Genomic DNA, 22,570 nt, shown 5'->3' with positions numbered 1-22,570 from the left:
CTTGCATTTTTGCAAATCACCTTTTTAATTTTCTTTTGTTTGCAGTGAAGTGCCCCCACCCTATTTAAGTTCACCTTTTGGCTTGACTTTTACTTAACATAAAAGTTACCTGTCGAGAAAGTGTGAAATGGGTACACCCATTGTGCCTAATTTGAAGTGTTTGTTTTATTCACTTTTTTGGAAGCCTGGCACAATGCTCCAGTGAACTGACTTTTGAAAGTATATATTTTTTGTATAGGCGTGTGCAGGAAAAATTACTTAGTTTTCACTCATAAGACAGGCAAAACTTATTTACAGGAACTTTATCTAATGGTCCATGGATGAATGCTTTTATGCAAACTGCTGAAGAGACTAGAATTAACTTTTCACGTTGGTTGCACATTTGATGTCCAGAGTCCAGCAACATGTGGGATCTTATAAAAACTTGATGACTGGAGTTCAATTTTTAGTTTTATGAATGTATTCAATGATTACCCATGCCTTTCAAGTGTAATCTTTGTAAGCAATGTGTAAAATGCAGAAAAGTATTAATTGCTTTAAAATGGATGTGTGCTTCCTGATTCCCTCCTTCCATCACATGTATGCTTTTTTTCTTTGACTTTACCTCCTCCCTCTGCTGTGTAGTCATTTATTAAGGATCTGTAGGCACAAGGAATTTGGCTGATATATATACAGCCCTGTAATTTGACATTGTCATTCTGTCTAGTAACAACTTTGTTCAGTGTTCGATTTACTGATTAAAATTGTTTCTTGGTGGACATTTTGACACCTCACTTCAGACTGCTACGTCATGGGCTGCTGACATCCCTATATTAATCTCATCTGTATTCTGTCATAAAACTCCCTAATATTTTAAAAGGGCCTCTCTTTGCAATGTATTTCTAGAAGCATGAGGCTTAATATTGAACATTTCCATAGGCTCCTATGCCTTTTATGTGTTTTGTATGAGGAAATGCATGTATTACCCTGTGTGATGGTAGCCTGCATGGTAAATGGCCGTAATATTTAACTTGGGAAAGACTGACTTTAAAGTACTTGAAAGATAACACGTCTCTTTTCCAAATTTTTCACACCATTAGCTGCAAGGAAATGTTGCTCAAATATAGTTCTTCTGCCATAGGCTGACACTGTGCGTTTTTATTTTCTGTTGTAAGGATTGGAAAGCCGTAGTTGTTGGGAAGTAAAGGTGCTCCTTTACTAGAGCACTGCACTGGTGTTTTTATGTGGGAAACACACTCAACATTGATGGGTTCGTTAGATCTCATAAGTGAGTGCAGGAGACATTGCAGGCACACTGTTTCCCAGTGAGGACCAAGGGATATATATGGGTTTGTGTGTGTCTATGCATGTATAGTATGAACTGAGGTTTACTGAAGCTTATGAAATCTCTCTGGCATTGGACTTCAGTAGACCATCTGTTAGATAGACGTCTGTGACCAAAGCGCTATTTTGCACCTTGAATTTTTTTTTTTCCTTAGAGATGAACGTGTTGGATGTTCTTTGATCAGTGAAATTTCCTGCTTGTGTTCTTTAGCTCTGTCGCTCTTCACTCTGTGCCACTTGATGCATAATCTTTTTTTGCATCTGTGTAGTGTTTGAGTGATAATACCTGACATGCTTGAAAAGAAAAAGAGAGGAAAGCTTCAGTATATGCCAGGAAGTGTTCCTGCAAGTGATATAGGTGTATGCTGTGTCCAGATCCTTTTCCCATACACTTTTGCAATAATGTATTTATACTCTTATTATTTTTAAACATAAATCCGTTGGTGTGTTTTCTCCAATTAACTTATTCCTAGTGTGTTGTTTGTTTGTTTTCTTAATTTTTTTTCATAACATTTTGCCTCTCTCCTTCCTGCAGAGGTTGTTCAGCACCTTGTAAATGTTTTGGAAGTTTCTTGTAACCTCCATGCTTCAGCTTAGAGTTAATTGTGGCTACAGTGACACACTTAGTATTATCAACATTCATTTTTCTATATCTATCTCTTTTGTATTTTTCTTCTAAATTGGGAATGACTTAACTATATGTAACAAAGTACACATGCACGTTTTTTCTTGCTTTTTTTATATCAACTAAGTACCTCTTACAGCTGAGTTGATATGCTGCTATGCAGTCCTTGTTTGTACCCAGAACTTTGCAGTAAAAAGATAAACCAGTAAGAAAAAAGCACCACCCAAGCCATCTCCAATGATAAAAATGTGGAAGTTGGGCTTTTGATTGTAATGGCTGTTGTTAAGAAAAAGCAGTGATCCATCTTCACCTGTTGCTGTGTCATAGTTTTGGGATATCTTTTAATTTGTTTTTATTTTTAAAAAAGCTTCTAAATTTCTTTTTCTCTCTTTTCCTTGCATTCTTAAAAATTTAGGAAGATGAGAGTGAAGAAGAACCCAAGCTGAAGTATGAACGGCTTTCTAATGGAGTGACTGAAATTCTCCAGAAGGATGCAGCCAGCTGCATGACAGTGCATGAAAAGGTAGAGATAGAACTTCTGCTTGGTTTTATGTATTTATCTGTGCTTATAATGCATATTTCTGTGTAGAAGTGCTGCCAAATCTAGAGGTGCAGTGCAAGTCAACACTAATATAAACAAAACAACTGTTAAACTTATGTTGAACAGCACATACTTTCCCATTGAGAAAATAAAGTGAGAATTTGAGTCGCAGTGATTTGTTGGATAGGATGTTTACATAAGCTATAGGGAAAATGGTCACTTGATTTTAATTATGGACAGTATTATCAACTAGAATTGGCATACAGTTCAACTTTCCTCTATTGAAAAGGAAGTATGTGTAGATGTTTTGCTTAGTTGTACAGCCTGAATCACTGCAGACAGACTTGATCATGCTAGGGGTCACCTTAGAAATACATTCAACTGCGGAAGACACATGAGTTTCTCTTAGTATAGAAGAAAGTAATCAAAATATTCCATTTTTGTTTGATTGCGGTTTTTTGAGGGGGTGTCATGCTAACACTTCCCTGTTCCCCTTCCCTGAATTACTAAGTTTAAAACAAGGAGAAGAAATGCACATGCTTTATCAGTGATAAGGTTTGAGACCTACAGGAGAGTGAAAGGGAGAAAATAATGGACAATGAAAGTAAAGATTTTTTACAAATAATCCTTCCTGTGTTTTTACAAGGAAGAAGCTTCCTATGTTTCTTTTGTAATTTAAACAATTCCTTTTTTATTTTCGGAGTTTTCTTCTCTTTTATAAATACTGAAGACCATTTTAAAATATTGAGTAATGCTGAAGAGCATCTGAAAGTATGAGTTTGTAAAGTAACTATTAGTATATAAGACATAATAGGTGTTTTCTGAATGTGTAATTTTTCACCGCCAGTAATAGCTCCTTAACAGTTATTGCTGAGGGATTTCTCTATTATTTCACTATGTTTTTAGATTGACTTGTGCTGTGTTTCTTTTACTCAAAGGACTGTTGCCATGGCTCAAGAGGCTCTTAAGATGAAGCTTGTATTTTAACTGTGTGAATGAAAACAATAACTCTTTTAAAAATGTTTCTGACAACTTAGAGTTACATAGATATTTGAAAAATTGGCAAGCCTTTTGTCCTGGTCTGTGGCCTGTTTGTGTTACCTTTTTTTCTTGAGCCTCAGGTAAATTTTTAAAACCAAGAGATGAACAGGATTTTTCTGTAAGGATGTGCACAGATACAGCTTTAACTGTAGTGTCACAAAGAGTGACAATACAGGGAAGCTGTTTAAGCATCCCAGCACTTTTAGTTTTCCAGCAGACTAGATACACTATTTATGAGAAGGATCAATGTTGTTAGAAGCCAGGTACTGGAGTCTTTTAGGAATAAGTCTCTTATAACAGAGAGCTTAAAAATAAAGCTGGGTTACAGGTTTTGCAAGGATGTTTTGTGGTTTGTTCTGTTTTTGTTTGGTTGTTTTTTCTTTTTCCCTACAAGAGCAGGGAAAACCCCACTCTAAGACTCATTAGCACAATTACAAAGTGTTATGTAAAATATGCCTCTTATTAAAGCATTTTAACTTTGCAGGGAATCCTAAAAATCTGGCTTCTTTATTCAGGGTATTTTCCCCCCAGAATTTTTTTTTTTTCTTTTCACTGCTAAAGCATCATATTTTCACCAGACTTGCTGTCTGCACTGGATGACTAATCGTCATGGCACCTGGTGCATTCAAGCAGGCCTGTGCAGTGGAATAGTCATACCTAGTTATGTCTGCACACCTGATGTTTTATTAACCAGTATTGATTTTTTTACCCAGGGGACTTTTTTCTTCCTGAAAAAAGGCAACCTTGCAGGAGTGAAAGGCATTGCAGGGGATGAATTTCTAATGAACCCTTCTTTCCCTTTTTTGACTCCTTTTAATGTAGCTTCATATTTTAAGTGCCTGAACTGAAATTTCATTTTAAGCAATTCCATTTTGATAAATCCTTTTAAACCTTGACTTTCTGTAAGGTTATTTTTTAAAGATTGTGCTGCCTGACTGACACGCTTAGCAGTGCCTGTAAATTTGAGCATTTCATTATAGGTTGCAATGAAGCATGCTCACATGCAGTGAAATACAGAGAAATGTGGAACCTAGACTATTTAGTAATGCTGAAAGGAGGGGGGGAATAAAAGAAAACTCTGTCATAAATCAAGTAGTACCGAAGTTCTTCCTTTTCTGTTTAGGTATAGTTCATATGGTTCAATTAACAGTAGATCTCTAAGAATTGATTCCCTTCTTGTTTGTATCAAAATAAGTTTGTGACAGCATGCGTTTATGTGACAGTTTCCTTATTTTGCTCCTATTTTTTAGAACAAAACTGAGATTTCCAAGGAAAAATGTATGTGTCTTGAGAGGGTTCAGTGTGGGAGTGTTACTTGGTGAAGGAAAGCAGACCCAATGGTTATCTCTGTGCTTAAATGCACGTCAGAGACCTTCCATAATTCAGCAGTATTTTACCAGTGGCTTAGTGATGGCCTTTTGCTATGTTTGAATGTTTTGGTTTTACATTAAGTATAAAGGAGAGTTAAAAATAAATCCCAAAGGAAACCATGATGACTGAACAAAGCTGTGGAAAGGATCCAGGTACCGTTGCAGGTCTGTGTTGGTGGCTTCTTTCACGCTGCATTTTTTATTTGCTGCCAGAGTCCATCGGGCAGTGTGTACGGACTGTGGACACACCATTAGTTGTCAGTGGATGAGGGTCCTCATGACTCATTCTGACAGCTAACTTACACTATCACAGGAATATGGGCTTGAAGCCCTGTTTCATTCGTTAGGTGCAGTTAAAATAAGCTTTGTCTACAGGGGTGTGTTGGTTTTTTGTGGTTTGTTTTTTTCATTCTGGGTGCTGCTAATCATGAATCTGCTAAACATCTGGGAGTTCATTTAGCATTGCTGAAATTTTGGTTGCAGTGTCTTTTTTTGTTTATGTAATCAGTCTTTCTTTTACAGTTTTTGGCACTGGGAACGCATTATGGCAAAGTTTATTTACTGGATGTCCAGGGGAACATCACACAGAAGTTTGATGTTGTAAGTATGGCATTATTCAGAAAACATCTACTGAGATGTAAAAATGCTGTGATGTGCTAAGCAGTAAATAAGTTAATGCTCTTGCTACACCTGTAATTTTACTAATGCGTTTAATGAACTCCCTCCCCATGCTGTAAGGGCAGTGTATGGTCCTTGCAAAAAGAAGTTACACTAGATGGTTTTGTGGTGAGCATATCTCAGTTTACCAATAATAAACTTTCTTTGTAAAGACAGGAGAGGAAATAAATATTTATGATTGTAAATGGCTATTATTAATTATGTACCCTAGAGGCTTCTGACCACCATAAGGCATGAATCTGCTCATTAGGTGACTGTTGTCTGTTATTAGTGTGTGCACTATCATCTTATCTAGTTGCCAAGAGTAATTGAAAATTGATTGATTGCCTTGCTGGTTCAGTTTATCTACTGCAAATATATAATGCTGATATTTTATGTGAAAGTTTTGAAGCTTGGACTCTTAAGGGTTTGTATAGATAGAAGGAGAAGAAGCAGATGTTTTCCGTATTGTGGGTCCTGATATTAGGGGATGAATTAAATGGTACATCCAAAGCTCTGTTCTGGAGTATTAAATACTCCTTTTAATTGTGGCTATTTCTTGATTGTTTGTTTGTTTGTTTAATGTCTTGATTTCAAATTCTTTGTCTTTCACTGGAGGTTGGAGGAAGAGAATTAGAAATATTTTTTTCTCCTGGCACTGTTACAAAATCTAGTAGCCAAGCATTGGGCTTTTGTAGCAGTGTCAGCACTTGTCAAGAGTATCCATCACAAGATATAGGCATGTTTTCAAAGAGAACGTATGTTCTAAAGCTGACACAGCTGGCTGTATGGGAGGGGTGAAAGGTTTTGTTTATATTTTTGAAAAATCTAATTATGCAATTGTGCAAGGAGAAGGGAAAAAAAGTCACAGGCAAAACCTAGACTCCTAGGCACAACCTTTGGAGGAAATTTTATATATAGCATTGGTCAGATTGACAATGACCTTACTGGGTATTAATGAAAGTCAAGCTAATTATGTTATTTTATTTCTAGTAACTTTGTATGTTCATCAGCCCCACAGGGAGATGCCGACTGCATTTCAAAAGAGAAAAAAACACTTTTGGGGTCTTCCTTACAGTTTTGGCTAATTTACATGTATGCTACTTGCTAAAGATAGTTTCTTTCTCTCTGAAGTAATCTACTTGAGGCAGGGCTGATTAAAGTGTACCTGAATTCTCCTCTTCCATCTCTGCAGTAAAAGAACTCACTCAAAGACTCAGTCAAGTGAAGTGGAGATTTTCTGTTGAGTCAGGCATTAAATGTCATAGACTTGTCGTTGTTCCACTCTGTGTGAAGTACTTGGAAGAGTTCATTTGTAGAGCTGCCATATTTGTTTTTCTTAATTACATCACCAACACCCACAGTAGTTCCAAAAGGTGAGAGCCTCCTCTTTCTGTGAAGTCTTAGGATACTGCCTAGGTGTAGAATTAGGAACAAGGGGTCCTGTTTTCTGCTAAAGACTATGAAACAAAATCCCTGCATCCTCCTTCAACCCACCCGCCCAAATCTGCTGTTCTTTTATTTGCTGTTCTTTAATAAAAAGTCCTACCAGGGCCTGTTGGGAGGGTGGTTTCTTAGGATGAAGTTAAGGTTGGGCTGTATAAACCACCTTCTGTTCTACAGTGCTTGTTTGGTTATCCCTTTCCAAAATTGACCTGCTTCATGATGAAGATTTTTGTGTTATGTCTTCTTGCAGAGACAGCAATGATTTTTTTAACCTATTTTTTGCATACAAACTGCTATTTGAGATGGAGAATAGGAAAAATAAATGTTTCTTGGGTTCTATTCTTAATGCATCTGTCTCTTTTTGTAACCTACGTGTCTCCAGTGCAACAGATAAATTGTATCACAGATCAGGTAGAAAGGGTGCTTCTTCTTTTGTATATTGTTTGAAGACAAGTTAATTTGATCTAGGACTACTTCCCTTTAAAAGAAAAGTTTTCCAAAGAGCTATGAAGAGCTGTAGAACAGAGTAGGCTGCCTATATGAGAAACAAAGCAGCTCTGTGACAACCTTGGCTGCTTAAACAGAGAAGTTTTCTGAATGAGTGTTGCTGGTTATTGAACCCGCAGACAGGTTATTTTGAATTTCCTGCTATGTGTCAGAATATTTTTCTTCTAACTTTTTGAGATACTGGTCTGCAGACTAAGGTGTTGCTATCAAAATGTTTGGTTGGTCCTTTGTCTGTGCTCTCCTACCAGTGCCTGTTTACTGTCTCCCCTTTGGGGGAATTGCATTACCATGTTGTAAATCCCCAATAAAATGTTAGCCTTTCTTGAAGAGAAAGTGAGCCACTTCCTGCAGTCCTACAGATGCAAAGCATTTTTTGTAAATGCACCGGGGCAAAGAGTATTCTCCCTAGTAGTATTTTCTCTGGTTCTTTTTTGGGTCCAACATGAGTAAATTCCTTCCGAGAAGCATTTCCACTGGTGATATGGCAGGTGTGGTTCTACCTTGAAATTGTAAATAGGAGAAGGATCTTTTACTACGAATTTCTGGGATTTAGTAGTGTATAGAAATTGTTCCAAGTAAATAAAATAAGCTCTCATTAAAGAGCAAGCAATATTACCACTGAAATCTTGAATTGTTTGCAGTAAACAAAGTACCCGGGGAATGAATTTTAGATATTTTGCCTTTTTAAAGTCTTCTCAGCAGATGTTTCCTGTCTTATGAGATGGCAGAAATTAATAGTAAGGATAGGAAGGTGAAGCCCCTCCTCTGCGAGAAACCAGTTACATAATTCAAGGAATTGTTCTGCATTTGAGTCTTTATCTGTATTTTTCAGCAGTTTGTTTTTTTAAAAAGCCAGGTTGGGGAAGAAAAAAATAAGTTAGGTTTGTTAAATGTGAAAAAGCAAACCATACACAGGAAATTTTAGAAGTCACTAGATCCTAATTAGTCTTAGTATGTTAAGTAAACCAAAATGGAGAAAGGAGTTTTTATTTTAACCTTTAAAAAAATAGTAATTCAATAGCAAGTTCCTATTAAATATTTTTAATTATGGCCCTCATGTTGAAGGCTGAGTGCATTTAGCATTTTAAATTGTGAAAAATAGCTGCAAGAAACACTAAAATGTAATGGGACTCCTAGAAGTTCTGCAACTGTAACAAGTTTTTTTTTTTGATTGGTTTGGTTTTGTTTGCTTAAAAAAAACCTTTTTGGACTTCATTCTGTAATGTCTGTAGCAGGAAAACAATATGGGTATCCTGAATTGCAAATACTGGCCCTAGTTCTGCAAAGACTTAATCATGTGCTCTGCATTGACCAACAAAATATTCACAGAGGCTTCTGTGAAACTAACATAGACAACTAGCATGTCTTCAGAACAGAGTCTTGCTCTCATCTTGCTCTTAAAATACCTGATGCTGGATCCTGTACTAGGTAGGTGACTAATTTTCTGAGGTTTGCAACTCCTCTTGTCAATATCAGCAGAAATGTGTGCTTTAAAACTGGTGTGGGAAACTTTTGGTTTGGGGCGAATTGAGAGACAGGAATTTGAGCGCTCTGGCCTTGGGTGGTGCTGGTATCTCAGCAGCCAAGCTTGTGCTCTTGCATGACCTGCCTTTCCTCCTTGCCTGGCATGTTTTTAGCACTTGACAGTGTGGCTGTCTTTGACAATGTCAGCTGCTTAAGATTAACTGATACGCATACTCAACTAACATATGTTTGATAAACTGGTGCTCTCTTGTATTAGGGCTCAGTGCATTGAGTGAGATGAAATGTGTCAAACGCCCTGAAAATTATTACCAAAAGGCAACAAGAAGGGAGGGAAAAAAAGCCTGCTAATGCCACTGACAAAGGATGATGCAGGACTGATTCACAGCATGTTAATTCCAAATGCCTCTCCATCTTTCTTTTCTTCTTAGGCTGTCTACAATTTATTAATATAATTATTGCCTCAACTGACATCTTGTGGATTAAGGACTTGCAGATACGAAGAAAGCTGTACAAACATGTTTAGTTAAGTAACAAGTCAAAAACCTTTCAAAGGGCAAGAAAACCTGCCCCCATTCTGGTCTTCTAATAAACATCAAGCTTAAAGCAAAAATGGTAAGAAGTCTTGGCTGGTGCCCCTGATACTCTGTGAGAAGAGGAAACACTGCCTATTTTGCAAGTGGAAGGATTTAAATGTTTAATGCATCAGAGGTGTTTCAGAGGTGATGCATGAGCCTAGAAAACAATGTAAATAGTGCTTTAAAGCTTCTATTAGTGCAAAGAAATTGAAGTCCTCTTAGCATGCAGTGTTTGTGAGCTATTCAAGACTGCTGAAATTTCAGAAAGAACTTGAGTCTTAAGTAGAAGCCTCATCTCATTGCATTTCTTTTTACCACTTCTTTCCTGGCCTCACCCATTTATTTTTTTTTCTAATTGTCTTACATTAGTAGTGCTAAACATTTCTTTATTTTGTTTTAATTGGAGTGGCAAAAATCCAAAATCACTAGGTTATCTGTGCTACCTTGAAAAATTAAAGAGGAGTTCCTTCCACAGTGGTATTGTTGCCTGTGGATCTATTAAAGTTACCTCTGGAGCAGGTGTGTTTCTTGCTTGAAGGTCAGTGGCTTCTTGGTTTTCCTGATACCTCAGCAGGCTGCAAGCAAAATGCCAGAGGTTTCTCTTGACTTGTTGTGCTTTTGAAAGAGTTTAATTGCTAACAAGAAAAGCATATTTCCTAATGAAGAAGAGCAATGGTTGTTGAGCACTAAATGCTGTTGTTGGAAATGATGAGGAGCCCACTAACTGCTCTGAGAGATAATGCAACATCTTTCAATGGGGAAGGTAACTTAGCATTTGATTGTATAATGAAGAAGTTACTTTGAAACTTTACATGAGAGTTTAAGAGTAAGATGATGTAAGTGTCAGTTATTTTGACAGCCTACTTAAAATTCCTGTGTATTACTTTAACGGTATCATTTTAGTTGTCACTGTCATACTATGAAAGAAGACTTAGTAGGGAAATGAAATGAAGCAACAGAATTTCGAGTAAAGAGCTGTGTGTTAGGGTTTGCAGGGTGTCATTGCACCTGTTAAATTTGAAGCTGAAATCCTGTGTTTTGTACAAAACCAAGCATGCTGCTATAGCATGCTTCGTCTCCAAAAGCCAATGTTAAAACTAAGGTTTTAATACGAGCAAGTGTCTGTGCAGGTGAAATGCTCCAAGGCATCTCCCACCCAAATGGGTGGTGCAGTCCTGTGTCTTAAATTATTCCCCAGCTGTATCAAATGGAAAAACTGGAGAAAAGTGACATCTTTTAGGATTTTACTCTTAAGACTCAGATGTCTACACCCAACTAAATAGCCCTTGTGCTTCTGTCTACCTGTCTTTTCATGTTACCTGCAGATAATTTGGAAATCCAGAGATTTTTATAATAGTTGTGGGAGTAACTCAGATCGGCATTTGAGCCTTGCTCTTTGGATGTTATAAAGGTTTGGAAAGTGTATCTTATTATGTTTGTTCTGGGATGGTGCTTATTAGGTTGTTTGAGACCTGGACTGTTTCCAGTGGGAACTGTGGAGCTATTGAAGATTATGATCCTTCCATGGTAGGAATCATGGTGTATCTGCATCTCACTGTCACTGGATGAGACATGAGGTAGCTTGCTTAGATTAGCAAAAATTGTGGTGTCAGGGCAGGTGCTACATAGATCTAGAAAAGTTTCTGGTCCAACATGACTGAAACCAAAAAACCTCTCACAGGCATATTGCAAATTATCTTTGTATCCCCTCTATATAACTTCCCTTTGAAGGGAGCATTGCTTGAATTTTTGCTTAAACAAAGAGATCAGGTGGGTGTGGAGGGTATTTGTTATCACTAGAAATGTTGCTAGGAATATAGATGAAATATGCAAGTTTTAAACAATTGTAGTGTCATGTATAATTAATTTTTATAAACTCAGAACTGAGGAAAGCATGACCATTTCATTGAATTATTTTTTCAAGCTTATAGCTTGCAATGACTCCGTACCTTAGTGCAGAATAACATAAAAAGTTTAGCTGAGAATTTGGGTTCAGCTACAGAAGGTCTTACGTGGTCCAGTCACTTATTTCTTGAATGTTGTTAGCTCATTCAAATCAAATACGTACTTGTGCAGTCACGAACAGTAACATCTATGCTGTATATTAAATTAATTTTGTTTAAAGTATAAAGCCTGTATACTTCATGAGCTATTTCTGGGACTGCAATTTTTTCTTCCTTCTCATTTGAAATTTCCACTAGCAGATGTGTTGTCCATGTACCTTCTTCTGGGAAGGATGTCAGTCCCAACCTTAGACTGAATCACCTTTCTAGAACTTCATTACTCTCCAAATGCACGGGTTTTTTTTCCTCTTGTTTTGGTGGGGTTTTTTTGACACAGAAGCATAGGAAGAAGTTTCCTTTTTGTTCTCCAGTATCAATTATTTTGCTGCTGAGTGGGTACGCATTTCATGACCATCTCTAGAGGTATTATGTTCAAGGTACCTTAGCAGCCCTCTTTAATGTCACAGATCTAAGGAAGTTTATTAATGTCACCTCTTAATAAGGTATAAATGGCTATAACTGAATACTCTTTTGTCACAAAAATCTAGACATAGCAAGTAGTTCAGTTTCTCTGGACTGGGCAGGATCCTATCATGTTCTGCATGCTTTCTCAAAAAACAATTGAAATCTGGAAAAATCTAGGGGAAAAAATCTCATTATGGAAAAATACTATTGTATTATTTAATGCAGTATTGTTGGTCAATGAAAGGTCAAAGTTTTCAATGCCTTTTTTATTTTTTTTCATCAGACACAGAAACACTGAGTCTATTTTTGTGAGAGATCAAGTAGAGAACCTTATTGTAATTCTGCTAAGTGAATTTACATGTGGCATTTTCAAACATTGTTGAACAGAATTATTTGTGACTTGCAGAAACATCAAAATCATCAAAGTAGTTTTGTTGTTTGTTTTTTTTCCCTTGTAACTCTTTCACCATCCAGGTTTGGTAACATTTGCTGGTTGAATCCATACACTGTTTATTTAGTAAATGTAATTTGTGTTTGCAAGTATTGCTGACCTTTTCTCCAAAAAATTGCCCGATGAACCATAATTTGACAACAGTACAAGGCAACAAAGTTTATTTGCTTTTAAGAAAAAAACAAAGAAACATAGTTTCTAATTTCAAAGACATAATAAATAACCATGCACAGTAATATTTTTTCATCTCTGATTTAAGCAAAAGGTTACTTTTCTAGAGCGTAATTGGATTTTAAAGCCTCAAAAGACTCCTGACAAATTTCAAACAATTCTTAAATAAGGAACATACTTTTCTGTGCCTTTCAGAGGCTTGGTCCCTCACAAGAAGACTAGATGCTGCTAGGTTTTGCTGGTTTTCACTATTTACTGATACTTGAAAACCCACAAATTCCTACCATTGGGGATGTCCCTGCCTTACTGGGAACTTTTTGGTTTGACCGGGTGATGTTGAGTGGCAGGAGATGTATGTTCAGTGATTCACTGCTTCCTTTTTCCAGTAATCTCAAAAGCATATTGTGACACTCTTGTCTCATACGCTCCCTAAATGCTCTTTGCTGATACACAGCTGGACCACTGGGCCAGGTTGCTCTGGAGTTTTTATTAGCAGCAATGAGACAGCTACCTTCAGGTAGCACTGATGAAGTCTTCATAAAAGACTGATAACACAGATATGCTTTTTCTAAACCCCAACAACCTTTAAAAGGAAAAAAAAACCACAAACTCGGGAACTTGGGAAAGTTTGATTCCTAAGAAGCTACTATACTGCTGATTCCTAGAGCTGTTTTCCCTTCAAATGGCATATTATACCTGGATGACATTTTCCTCTATATGGAACGCAGGGACTTGCGTGCACATATACAAAATAATAGCAGTTTGCCTGTCAGAATTATTCAGAGTTCTGGCATTAATAAAATATTATTTGCATTAGAAAATGTTTTCCTAGTTAGAAAGTCCAAAGCAACTGAGTTCTGGAGGACAGTGTTTTTTATACAAGTTGACATTAATAATAGAGCTACAGCCCTTTGTTTCCATTAACAATAAAAAGGCAGCGCTATTAAAAACAGAGAATGACATAACAGGGGCATAATAAGATGAACAAAACATGAAGGGAAAACTTAGTATTTTTCCCATAGGGGTAAGATATACTTGATAATGAACTTTGTAACTCTAATAAAGATTCCTTTCTGAAGAATGAGACTTTTTTGTTTTAGAGGACATGTCAGTGTGTATAGCAGTTGTTTATTGTGCTCCTGATGGAATGCTAAACACAGACAGTCCAGATTTGACCAGTCTTGGGTGTTAATACCCTCAGAGTGGCTGCTGACAATAATAGCTACTTTCAAGCTGGCCATCTCCACTGTGATGCTGCTGAGGAAGCTGGTTCTGTGACACAGAGAAATAAAAGTACAAGAAATTTCAGAAATTGGTATTTTGATGTTGAAAGGTTCATTCATGACTGTAACCCTAAACTGGCTGCTAATTGAAGTTTGTAGTTGCTGCAGGTCTTGGCAGTTTTGAAGACAGGAGCTGTGAAATGTGAGCGCTATAAAGATGGAGGAATTAATGAATCTGTTTGCTTTTCTGATCTGCTTTAAACAAAGTTTATTATAAGCAATCACGTCTACACTTCACTAGTATTGAAATAGAGCCTCTTTGTATGTAAATGCATTGAGGAAGTTGCACAGGAAAAATTCATCTTCACGTTTAGCTTTCCATACCTTACTGGCACAGTGAGGACATGGCGTACAGTATGCTGCATACAGTAAGTTACAGTACACTTCATGATCCATAGTTTCTACTTGTGGGGGTACTCTCCTCCCTCTCCCCCCATCTTTTTCATTTGCAGATGTTTTTAGGATCCTGTTCAAGAATCAGACACCTAACATTGATAATTGTTGAGTATCTCTGATGGTTTGTGAAACTTTCCCAGATGTTATAATTGCAATAAAGGAAGTCCAGAGTTGGTGTCTAAATAGAATATAATGCTTTTAGGAAGCAAGAAATGTATCTATTATGGTATATAGCTCTGACTTATACTAGTCTATACCAGTGCTGGTAACTGAGTGTTTACATGGAAAATGATACTTTAGCTCTAGCTGTTGGCTGAACTTCAGCATTGAACACCAGTGTAATATTTTTATTGTGCCAGGTATATGACTAGTTACATCATTTTCAGCCAGGAAAGGGAATTCCTTCTTGTATAATATTTCTCCATTTGTCTGATTCCGTCAGTGAGAGATCTTTTCACTGATTACAGTAGCCAGTGCATTGGGATCTTTGTGGAATGGCTGACAGGCTAAAATAACTGAAAAAGATAATTAGTGCATAGTTTCATAGCAGGAGCTGATAGAAGGAAGACAGCTTTGTAGGTGTGGAGAGAAAATAATGGCTACATAATGGAATGCATGGAGAAATAGGGATGCTGGGTTCCGCATGGTCTGTTACGTTGGGGAGGAAAATGTGCAGCATGGCTGTTGTGAAAACCTTCCTGGAAAGGATATTGTCACAACAGTGCATGACCCCTGAGAAGAACAGTCTGGAGTCTCTTTGCCTCTTTAGAAGTTGTTTGGTCAAGGCACCAATAAAATATAATGTCTAAAATGAAAACGTGTCCTGACAAGAACTTGCACTGTATGACCTGGTTGGCCTCTCTCATCAGTCACATCTCTGAAACATGGCTTATCAAGAAATGGAGAAAAATCTCATACTTTCTTCTTTAGGGGGTAGAATTCTACAAAATCCTGTTAAATGTATTAATGAAAGTGGTGGTGTTCTGTTAGAAACAAGCTGTAAAAGCACACTAGTAAGTTTCATCTTCAGAGGCTTAGATATATTTTGGGGTTTTTTTTAATTGTTCTTCAAAGCCCAATTTATAATTCAGTTGCCTGTGTGGAAAGTGAATGCTCAATGATGAACTGTCAGAGTTCATTGTGCTTGGGGATCTGTTCTGAAAATAAAGCAGTTAGAGAAACCAGTGCGCTGAACCTTCAGCTTGCCTGGTATAGTCTTCTCCCACGCTATGTTGGACTTTCCAAGAAAGGTGGCTGCAGTCATTGCCTGCAGCCTTTCCTCAGTTCCCCACCTGTACTTCAGCCCTCGCTATGAGTGTGTGATGGGAAATATTGCATCATATTTTCAGATGGTTTTAATACACAGATAGCAACAAAGATGAAGAGGCAGGTTTAGGACAGACCATTGTTTTGAAGCCTTACAGTTATACAGCAGATGGTGAAGGGGACCTGGGGAGAGGAGGAAATGGGAGTAATTTGTTTACTTTAGCACAGAGCTCCCAGGAGGATCTCTCCTTACACATCAGTGTTTTAATAGAAAAGAGATTCTACTTTGGATCCATCAGGAATTAGCGAACAGTGAAATTCTACTACGAAGCAGTGTAGGCTTTCAGTAGAGATTTTTGGTTTTTTGTTGGTTTTTTTTTTTTTTCAGATATAGTTCCATCATTCCTAGGCAAGCATTATGATTACCCAGCAGCTACTACAGATTTAGGGAGATCCCTTGTTAATTTTTTTTACCTTGGTTGGTAGTGATTTTTTTTTATTATTTTGTTGTTGTTGTTAGTCCCTGTAGTTGACAAACAAGATTAAGGGATTCACCGATGTGGAAAATATTGAAATCACTATAGGCTTTTTAGTCTTTCTCACTTTGTCAGACTATTTATGAGAGATTCTTTGTCCTCATATTCCCTTAGTTTTAGACAAGCTTTTGAGAGCTTTCTGTTTTTGTAGGCAAGGTCTGCCTTGCGGTAGACAAAACAAAAGTTAATGTTGTTATTGTTCTGTCCCTCAGACCTTGTCACTGTCCCCAGCTTTCCCCTGCTCCCTTCTGGTCTAACCAATATAATATCCCATTTTTCATTTGGAGAATGACAGATTCAGGAGTGTTGTAGGAAAAGCTCTGGACCAGGAATCCTCACTTATCAGAATTTGGCTGCCAGTATGGTTGAACAAAACCTCCTTGGTGTGGATATTAGTAAATTTTCATAAAATTAAAATTCAAGTATTGTAAAGTAAATTCAGAGTATGCTACTCCTATTGCAGGCAGTGGCAAACACCACATTCTCTGTTTTTTAAAGCTGTCTTTTTAATTTAAACCTTTGTGTTACTATGTCTCTCAGTTGTGTGTAAAAACAGTTACGTGTATACTTGTACCTTGTTATAGGTAAATCATCATACAGTATCAGAATTTGCTTTCTTGAGATTCTTTTCATTATATTGTCATTAGAACTCTACAAATATGCAACATGTGCAGGGTCTAGGACAAGAAAAGTGCATGGTATCATTTTTTTCCTTTTAAAGGTAGTTTCTTAGTACAAGAGCTCTCTGGGCATCAATGTTCTCAAGTCAAAACAGATAGGACAAACAATATCATACACTTGTGCTTAGCTGTTGCACACCTTTCTTTTTTTTTTTTTTGCTATGACTTCCTATCATTTCCCAAAATGAAAGAGCCCTGGAAAGTAGAACTCCTTTTATGCAAATAAAGTAAATTAGGCTTTTTTTCTGGGTGGGCTGAGGTTAAAATTTTGAATTGAAAAGGCATCCTTGGAGAAAAAACTGTTCAGTACTTGCCTAGGTGTTTGGGTTTTTTTCCCCCAATTGTGTTAAAGGTGTTGTCTGTTTCCCATAATTCATTGGTGTTGATGTGTAAGGAATGTTACTTTACAGAAGCTGAAGAGTTGGGGCTCTCAAAGCAAGTTCCTTACCTTACCTAGAGCTAGGCATGTATTTGGAGAGGATGGCAGCTTAGTTATAACAGTAACGGTGGCAGTTTCTGTTTACAAATCAGTAATTTGCACTTGGATACTTCCACCATGGTGCAAATAATACGAATGTAAAAATGGTTGTCCTTCTGTGGGCTAACATTTTAAGCAGTGGGTTGATTGATCATATTGCTGTATGTTGGAGTTTTACATGCTTATTTATTTGAATGTAATGGAGATGAAAACATATGAAAAATAGGCACTTGTAGGAGTCAAATATTTTTAATTGCAGTTCAAACTATGTGTACATACAATTTGCCTTAGTATGGAAAGCCGCTACATAGTGGTTGTGTACATCCAGATTGACATGAAGGTAGCATTAAAGACCTATGGATGTTTTTCTTCTTTGGGTTATGTATATGTGTCTGTGTATAGACAGATAAATGAAAATATTTTTTGTTAATTTAGGAAAAGTTTCTGAAAATTCTTTTTAAAGAGTAGATGAAAATGCTGCTTAAGGGGTTTGCATTAGTGATGGAAACTTCTTGAAGTCAAATTAGTTTTGCTGTAAGTATGATCAAACACTGCTTTGCTTTTCACACTCCCAACACGTGTTGCTTGCCTGCTAACCGTGGCTAAAAGGCACGAAGTCACAGGCAACTATTAAAATGTTTAGATTCCTAGCTCGTAAATATTGCATTTCTCACAGAATTGGAGTGAAATCCAGTCTTATGTCTCTTGTTCATCCACTTCATCTCCGTTGGGATGCAGCATTTGTGAAAGAATCAATTATCCATTTGTTAGTCAGAGAAGCTTTACAAATTATACATTAGCAGATTGATTTCTCATGTTCACCATTGGGGGACTGGTAGTATAAGGTGGGTTGATGATGAGTGTCAGGGGAGAAGGACTTGCCACAAAGAACACAATTAAAAGAAGCTTTCTGAGTGGCCGTGAATTTGCTCCTAATTGAAGAGCTGACATAATCCATACTAAGTGTGTTTATTTCAAGCATTTTACATTAGGTAATTGATTGTCACATGAAGTACATTTGTTGGCACTTGATTTTCCTTTCCTTTAGATATAGGAGTTTGCAGAAGCCTGCATTTAGATTGTTATGTGCAAGATGCCTGTTAGCTTTTTCTTCCTCTCCCAAAACTTTTCATTCTTCCATTAAGGTAACATTTTTTTTGTTCTGTAGTGTCAGCTTGACATTATTGATTTTGAACAGCTAAACTTACTTATGTTGTCCAGAATTCCAAACATGTCTCCATCAGAAAGAAAACTGCAGCTAATGAAAATTCAGTTGAAGGTGTTTCTTCCTGTTTTGCCAGAACTCCCACACTTTGTGAAATTCTGAAACTCTTCCCAGGTTAATCATTACAGTGTATTTCCTTCCCAAAATAACAGGATACTCCTTATTGCCAGATTTGGATTATGTTGCTTTAGAAATACTATGTGTTACTATTGTTTATACAGTACTGGAAGTATCATTGAGACCACAAAGAAGTTGTGCGTTTTTCCTTGTTTGGCCTAAAGCTAGAGGTCCTGATTAGGTTAAAAAAATACTGCCTACTATAGTGCTAATTAAATAATTGTTAGTAGTTCTCTCAACATTTTATATGCATCTTTCTGTGTTTTATGACATGGGGTTTAAGATTAGATCATCTGTTGAGTATTATTTACATGGATGATATGTTCCTAATTTTTAGATTGGCCATTTGACTTCACATTGCTGTTAAAATACTTAGTTTTTATTATTTTTAAAAAATGTGATGCCTGTAAATTTGGACAGGTTTTTTTTCCCACCTTTACCTTTAAAGAAATCAACTGCCCAAACCTCAGAGCATATCCTGGTTCCTTCTGTGTCAAATGATCAGTCCTCCAGGTTATGAGGAGTTACTGTTTATCTGTGTCCTCTCTAACCTTGAGTGATTCTTCATCTTTTGTTGACCTTTGTAAAGGTGGATGTTGCAGGAGGAGCATTTATCCTCTATACTGTAAAACCCAAAACCTATTTTATTTTTTCTAGGCAAATTAAACTCTTTGGTGGGTTAGCTGGAATAAGTTTTGAAAAAAACTTACGGGACAGATGGTTGTAACTCCATGGCTGAGTTGATAATGGCTAATAAAAAAAAAGGAAAGAAATAGAAGCAAGGTCTGGGAGGGTAACCCTTAAAATTATTAATCTTCCTCTTTTCTGAAATATCAAAATTATCCATAGGGCATTAACAGGATATAAATACAACTAAGTTTGAAATAGTAGGTAACTTTATTGACTGGCACAGTAATGTATTTATAAAAATAATTTATATGAAAAAATGAATTGGAGCTAGAAGAAAGACTTTGGTTTAGATAACAAGTGTACCAATTTTATCTCTACGGTCGGATTTCCTAGATATATAGATGGATAGATAAGATACAAATATTAAACAGCTTTCCAGTGGAATTTAGTTCTGGAAATGGTAAACTTGACTGTTATTTAGCTCAGAACAAGAAGCTGTTAACATTAGCTATTCTTCCCTGTGCTGGAACTTTATTAAAAAATGCATTGAATATTCAGATTTGACTGTTTTTTAGTTGATGTGCTATCACCACTTTCTGTGCTCCATAGAATGTTCTCACTAGTAAAATCAGTGAATGTACTAGCAGTCTACAGTACCAACTATTCAACATCAGTGCTGAAAAAAATACTCTGCGTTTGCTTTGCCTGGTGTACGTCATCTAGACTATTGTCTCCTGTGATACAGTGAGCAGGTCTGCTTTTAGTTGAATTTATTTGTTTTCCCTGATTGTCATCTGTCTCTACTGCAAACAATAGGAAAAAAAAAAATAGAATTGGAGAAAGTTAAAAAGTTCAAAGCATCTGATAGAGATGTTGGGCACGGAGAAGGCTTGCAACAAGTTGCCAGTTATATACAGAGTCACGAAACATGGTAACATCTGATTTTTACTTAAGAAACTAGTTCTGAAATATTGTGCACAATTTTAAATGTGGAAAAAAATTGTAAATATTGTGAAATTGCCTTTTCCCATTGTATTCTACGTGTATATAAGAAGACCTTCTGCCTTGCTAGGCATCATTTTGTTACCTCAGTACAATCACGTTTCATCTCCAAAGTGTGCCATGTGGCTTCCAAACTGCAGCATGATACATAAATTCCATCCTCCTGCTCCTCGTCTTCACATTTTATGTGAAGAGAACTTAGTCTACCTTACCTACTTCCTTCACTTAATTTTTTGAGTGTCAAACTTCATCAAAGCCATTTGCCAGCAACATGGGATCTGTGGACTGCAGAACTGAGCTGTCAGTTCTTCTCTACTGTCCTATTTTGTTTCTTTTTGTCTTGGGATTTGTTGTAGTAGAATGTCTCCAAGAAGTCCCATCATGCATGAATGCTGCTAAACCTATTGTTGCCGCCATGTCAGACCTGACAGCAAATGTAGGTGCTGAAGAGATGAACCATTTGAACATTTTATCTTAGCATATGGTTATGTGTCAAGGTGGGACTAATCAAGGTGGACTTTTTGCCTTTCCAATTGCAGAGTAATAAAAGAAGGGAGAATGGCAATGGCAACTTAGGTGCAGCGGAACAAAAAACCCATGCTGCTTCCATGGTGAACCCAGTTGAACTTCTGTGCTTGGCCTTTTCAGAGGTCCAGAGGTATTTCTCATTGCAGAGGGAATGATGGAGGTTGGCATTTCTTTCCCCCCCCCCCCCCCCTCAACAAAGACAAAATATTCCCTTGCACTTTGATAAGCAAAACATAAGTTTAAAAAAGACAAGGTCAGGCAGGAATAAAGGCCCATGCTAGCCATTTCTATGAAACTTCTAGACAGTGAGACTGACAACTGACTTACTCGACATCCTCCAGTCCTGGAATTAGCCGGCTGTAGCATCTGACAATCAGAGCTTTAACAAGGATGTTGACTGCACCAGCAAGCTGGTGGGTTTGAGCTGTGCTCCCCAGCTGACACCCCCCCAAGTGTGCTGGGAGGAACACAGCCAGGGAGCTGCCTGCCCCAGCTGCCTGCGTGGCCAGCGATGCGCTCGCTCCAACGCAGCAACGCAGTGTAGCCACTCTGTGGTGGATGAAGATCCTTCTGGAACGCAAGTCAAGGGAGGTTAGTTTGACATCTTCCTGGGCAGTGCATTTTGTGGCAAACCACACAGAGCAGAAAAACCACTTTGGGATAGGCAGTAATTGTGGTATTTCCATGTAGCATTTTGCAGAGACCTAATGAGACCAAGAGTGCTGTATCCTGCACACAAGGAAGTGGGAAGCATAAGGGCTATTAGCATCCTTTTCCCTGCTCATCAGGCAGCTTTTGCACTGCAGGGCTCAGTTGTTCAACCCTGACTAGAAAGAAGCTTCTAGAAAATGAAATGTGATTTGGTCATATATTCTTTTCAAGGTAGAAGACAGGGAAACTTCATTTCCCTGAGCTGTTTTTTTGTTTTGCTTGTTTGTGAAGGATTATGGGGAAAAGCTTTCCAAACACTGTGAGAAGACCTCAGTTTATCTCCTGTAGATAGTCTATCTGGACAGTGTGTTTTTATATAACTTTTTTGATGTACTTTTATGTAATTCCAGCTGCCATAGTGTATATTAGGACCTGAAATATTTTAGATACAGTTGTGTAACATCTAATGTCACCCTGCAACTCCAGCAATGTTCCAGTGACACTTTCTTTTCACACGAACACATTATGGATTTTTCTTTTGTCATGCTCAAAACCACAGGAACAATCTGAGTTGTGGTTAATTCCCTCCAAATTTTATAGGAGAAATTTTTCTTAAATGTGTAAGAGAGACTTTATTGGGTGAAGATCCTTCAGTGATGCTTGAAATGGTGAGGTATTTGTTACAGAGGGTGAAATCAGGATCATGGTACATAATGTTCTGGGTACTTGAATGTAATTGGATGGGGTTTTGCATGTGAGAGGATATGCATTGTGTTACCCAAATGATGTTATAAGCTAGTCCTCAGTACTTAAGGTAAGGATAGATGTTTAAGCTAAAGTAAACAGTAACAGATGCCATATAACCCTGTAGATAAGAACCAAAAGTGTATTTGGATAGAGAAAGGGAAGTGTTTTTAATTGGTGCAGTCTTCAGAAGTTTTTCAGTATTTGTCTAAGAATGAGTAACCTGTGTTGCACTTCAATGTCTTCTAATGCTTGCTTCTGAGAACACTGAGGCAAAAAAATGAAAGCAAGAGAAGGGATTTGAAGGAATAATTAATTACCAGCATAGCCATCAGACCAAACCAGAAGATGCCTGTGTGGTCAGTGTGTTTTAT

The 22,570-nt window shown here is 37.3% G+C and overlaps 1 protein-coding gene across 1 annotated transcript in view; it reads left to right on the top strand.

Moving 5' to 3' along the window:
* Positions 1 to 22,570, top strand: part of VPS41 (VPS41 subunit of HOPS complex) — a 99,372-nt gene that overhangs the window by 16,128 nt on the left and 60,674 nt on the right. The window contains exons 3-4 of the mRNA XM_051610114.1: positions 2,364 to 2,471; positions 5,423 to 5,500. Coding sequence (XP_051466074.1) covers positions 2,364 to 2,471; positions 5,423 to 5,500 — 186 coding nt within the window. The remainder of the gene's footprint in view (positions 1 to 2,363; positions 2,472 to 5,422; positions 5,501 to 22,570) is intronic.

This window comes from Apus apus, chromosome 2 (genome assembly GCF_020740795.1).
Source record: "Apus apus isolate bApuApu2 chromosome 2, bApuApu2.pri.cur, whole genome shotgun sequence".
Taxonomy (NCBI): domain Eukaryota; kingdom Metazoa; phylum Chordata; class Aves; order Apodiformes; family Apodidae; genus Apus; species Apus apus.
The sequence above is the reverse complement of the archived record's forward strand: the minus strand, read 5'-3'. Positions and strand labels throughout refer to the sequence as shown.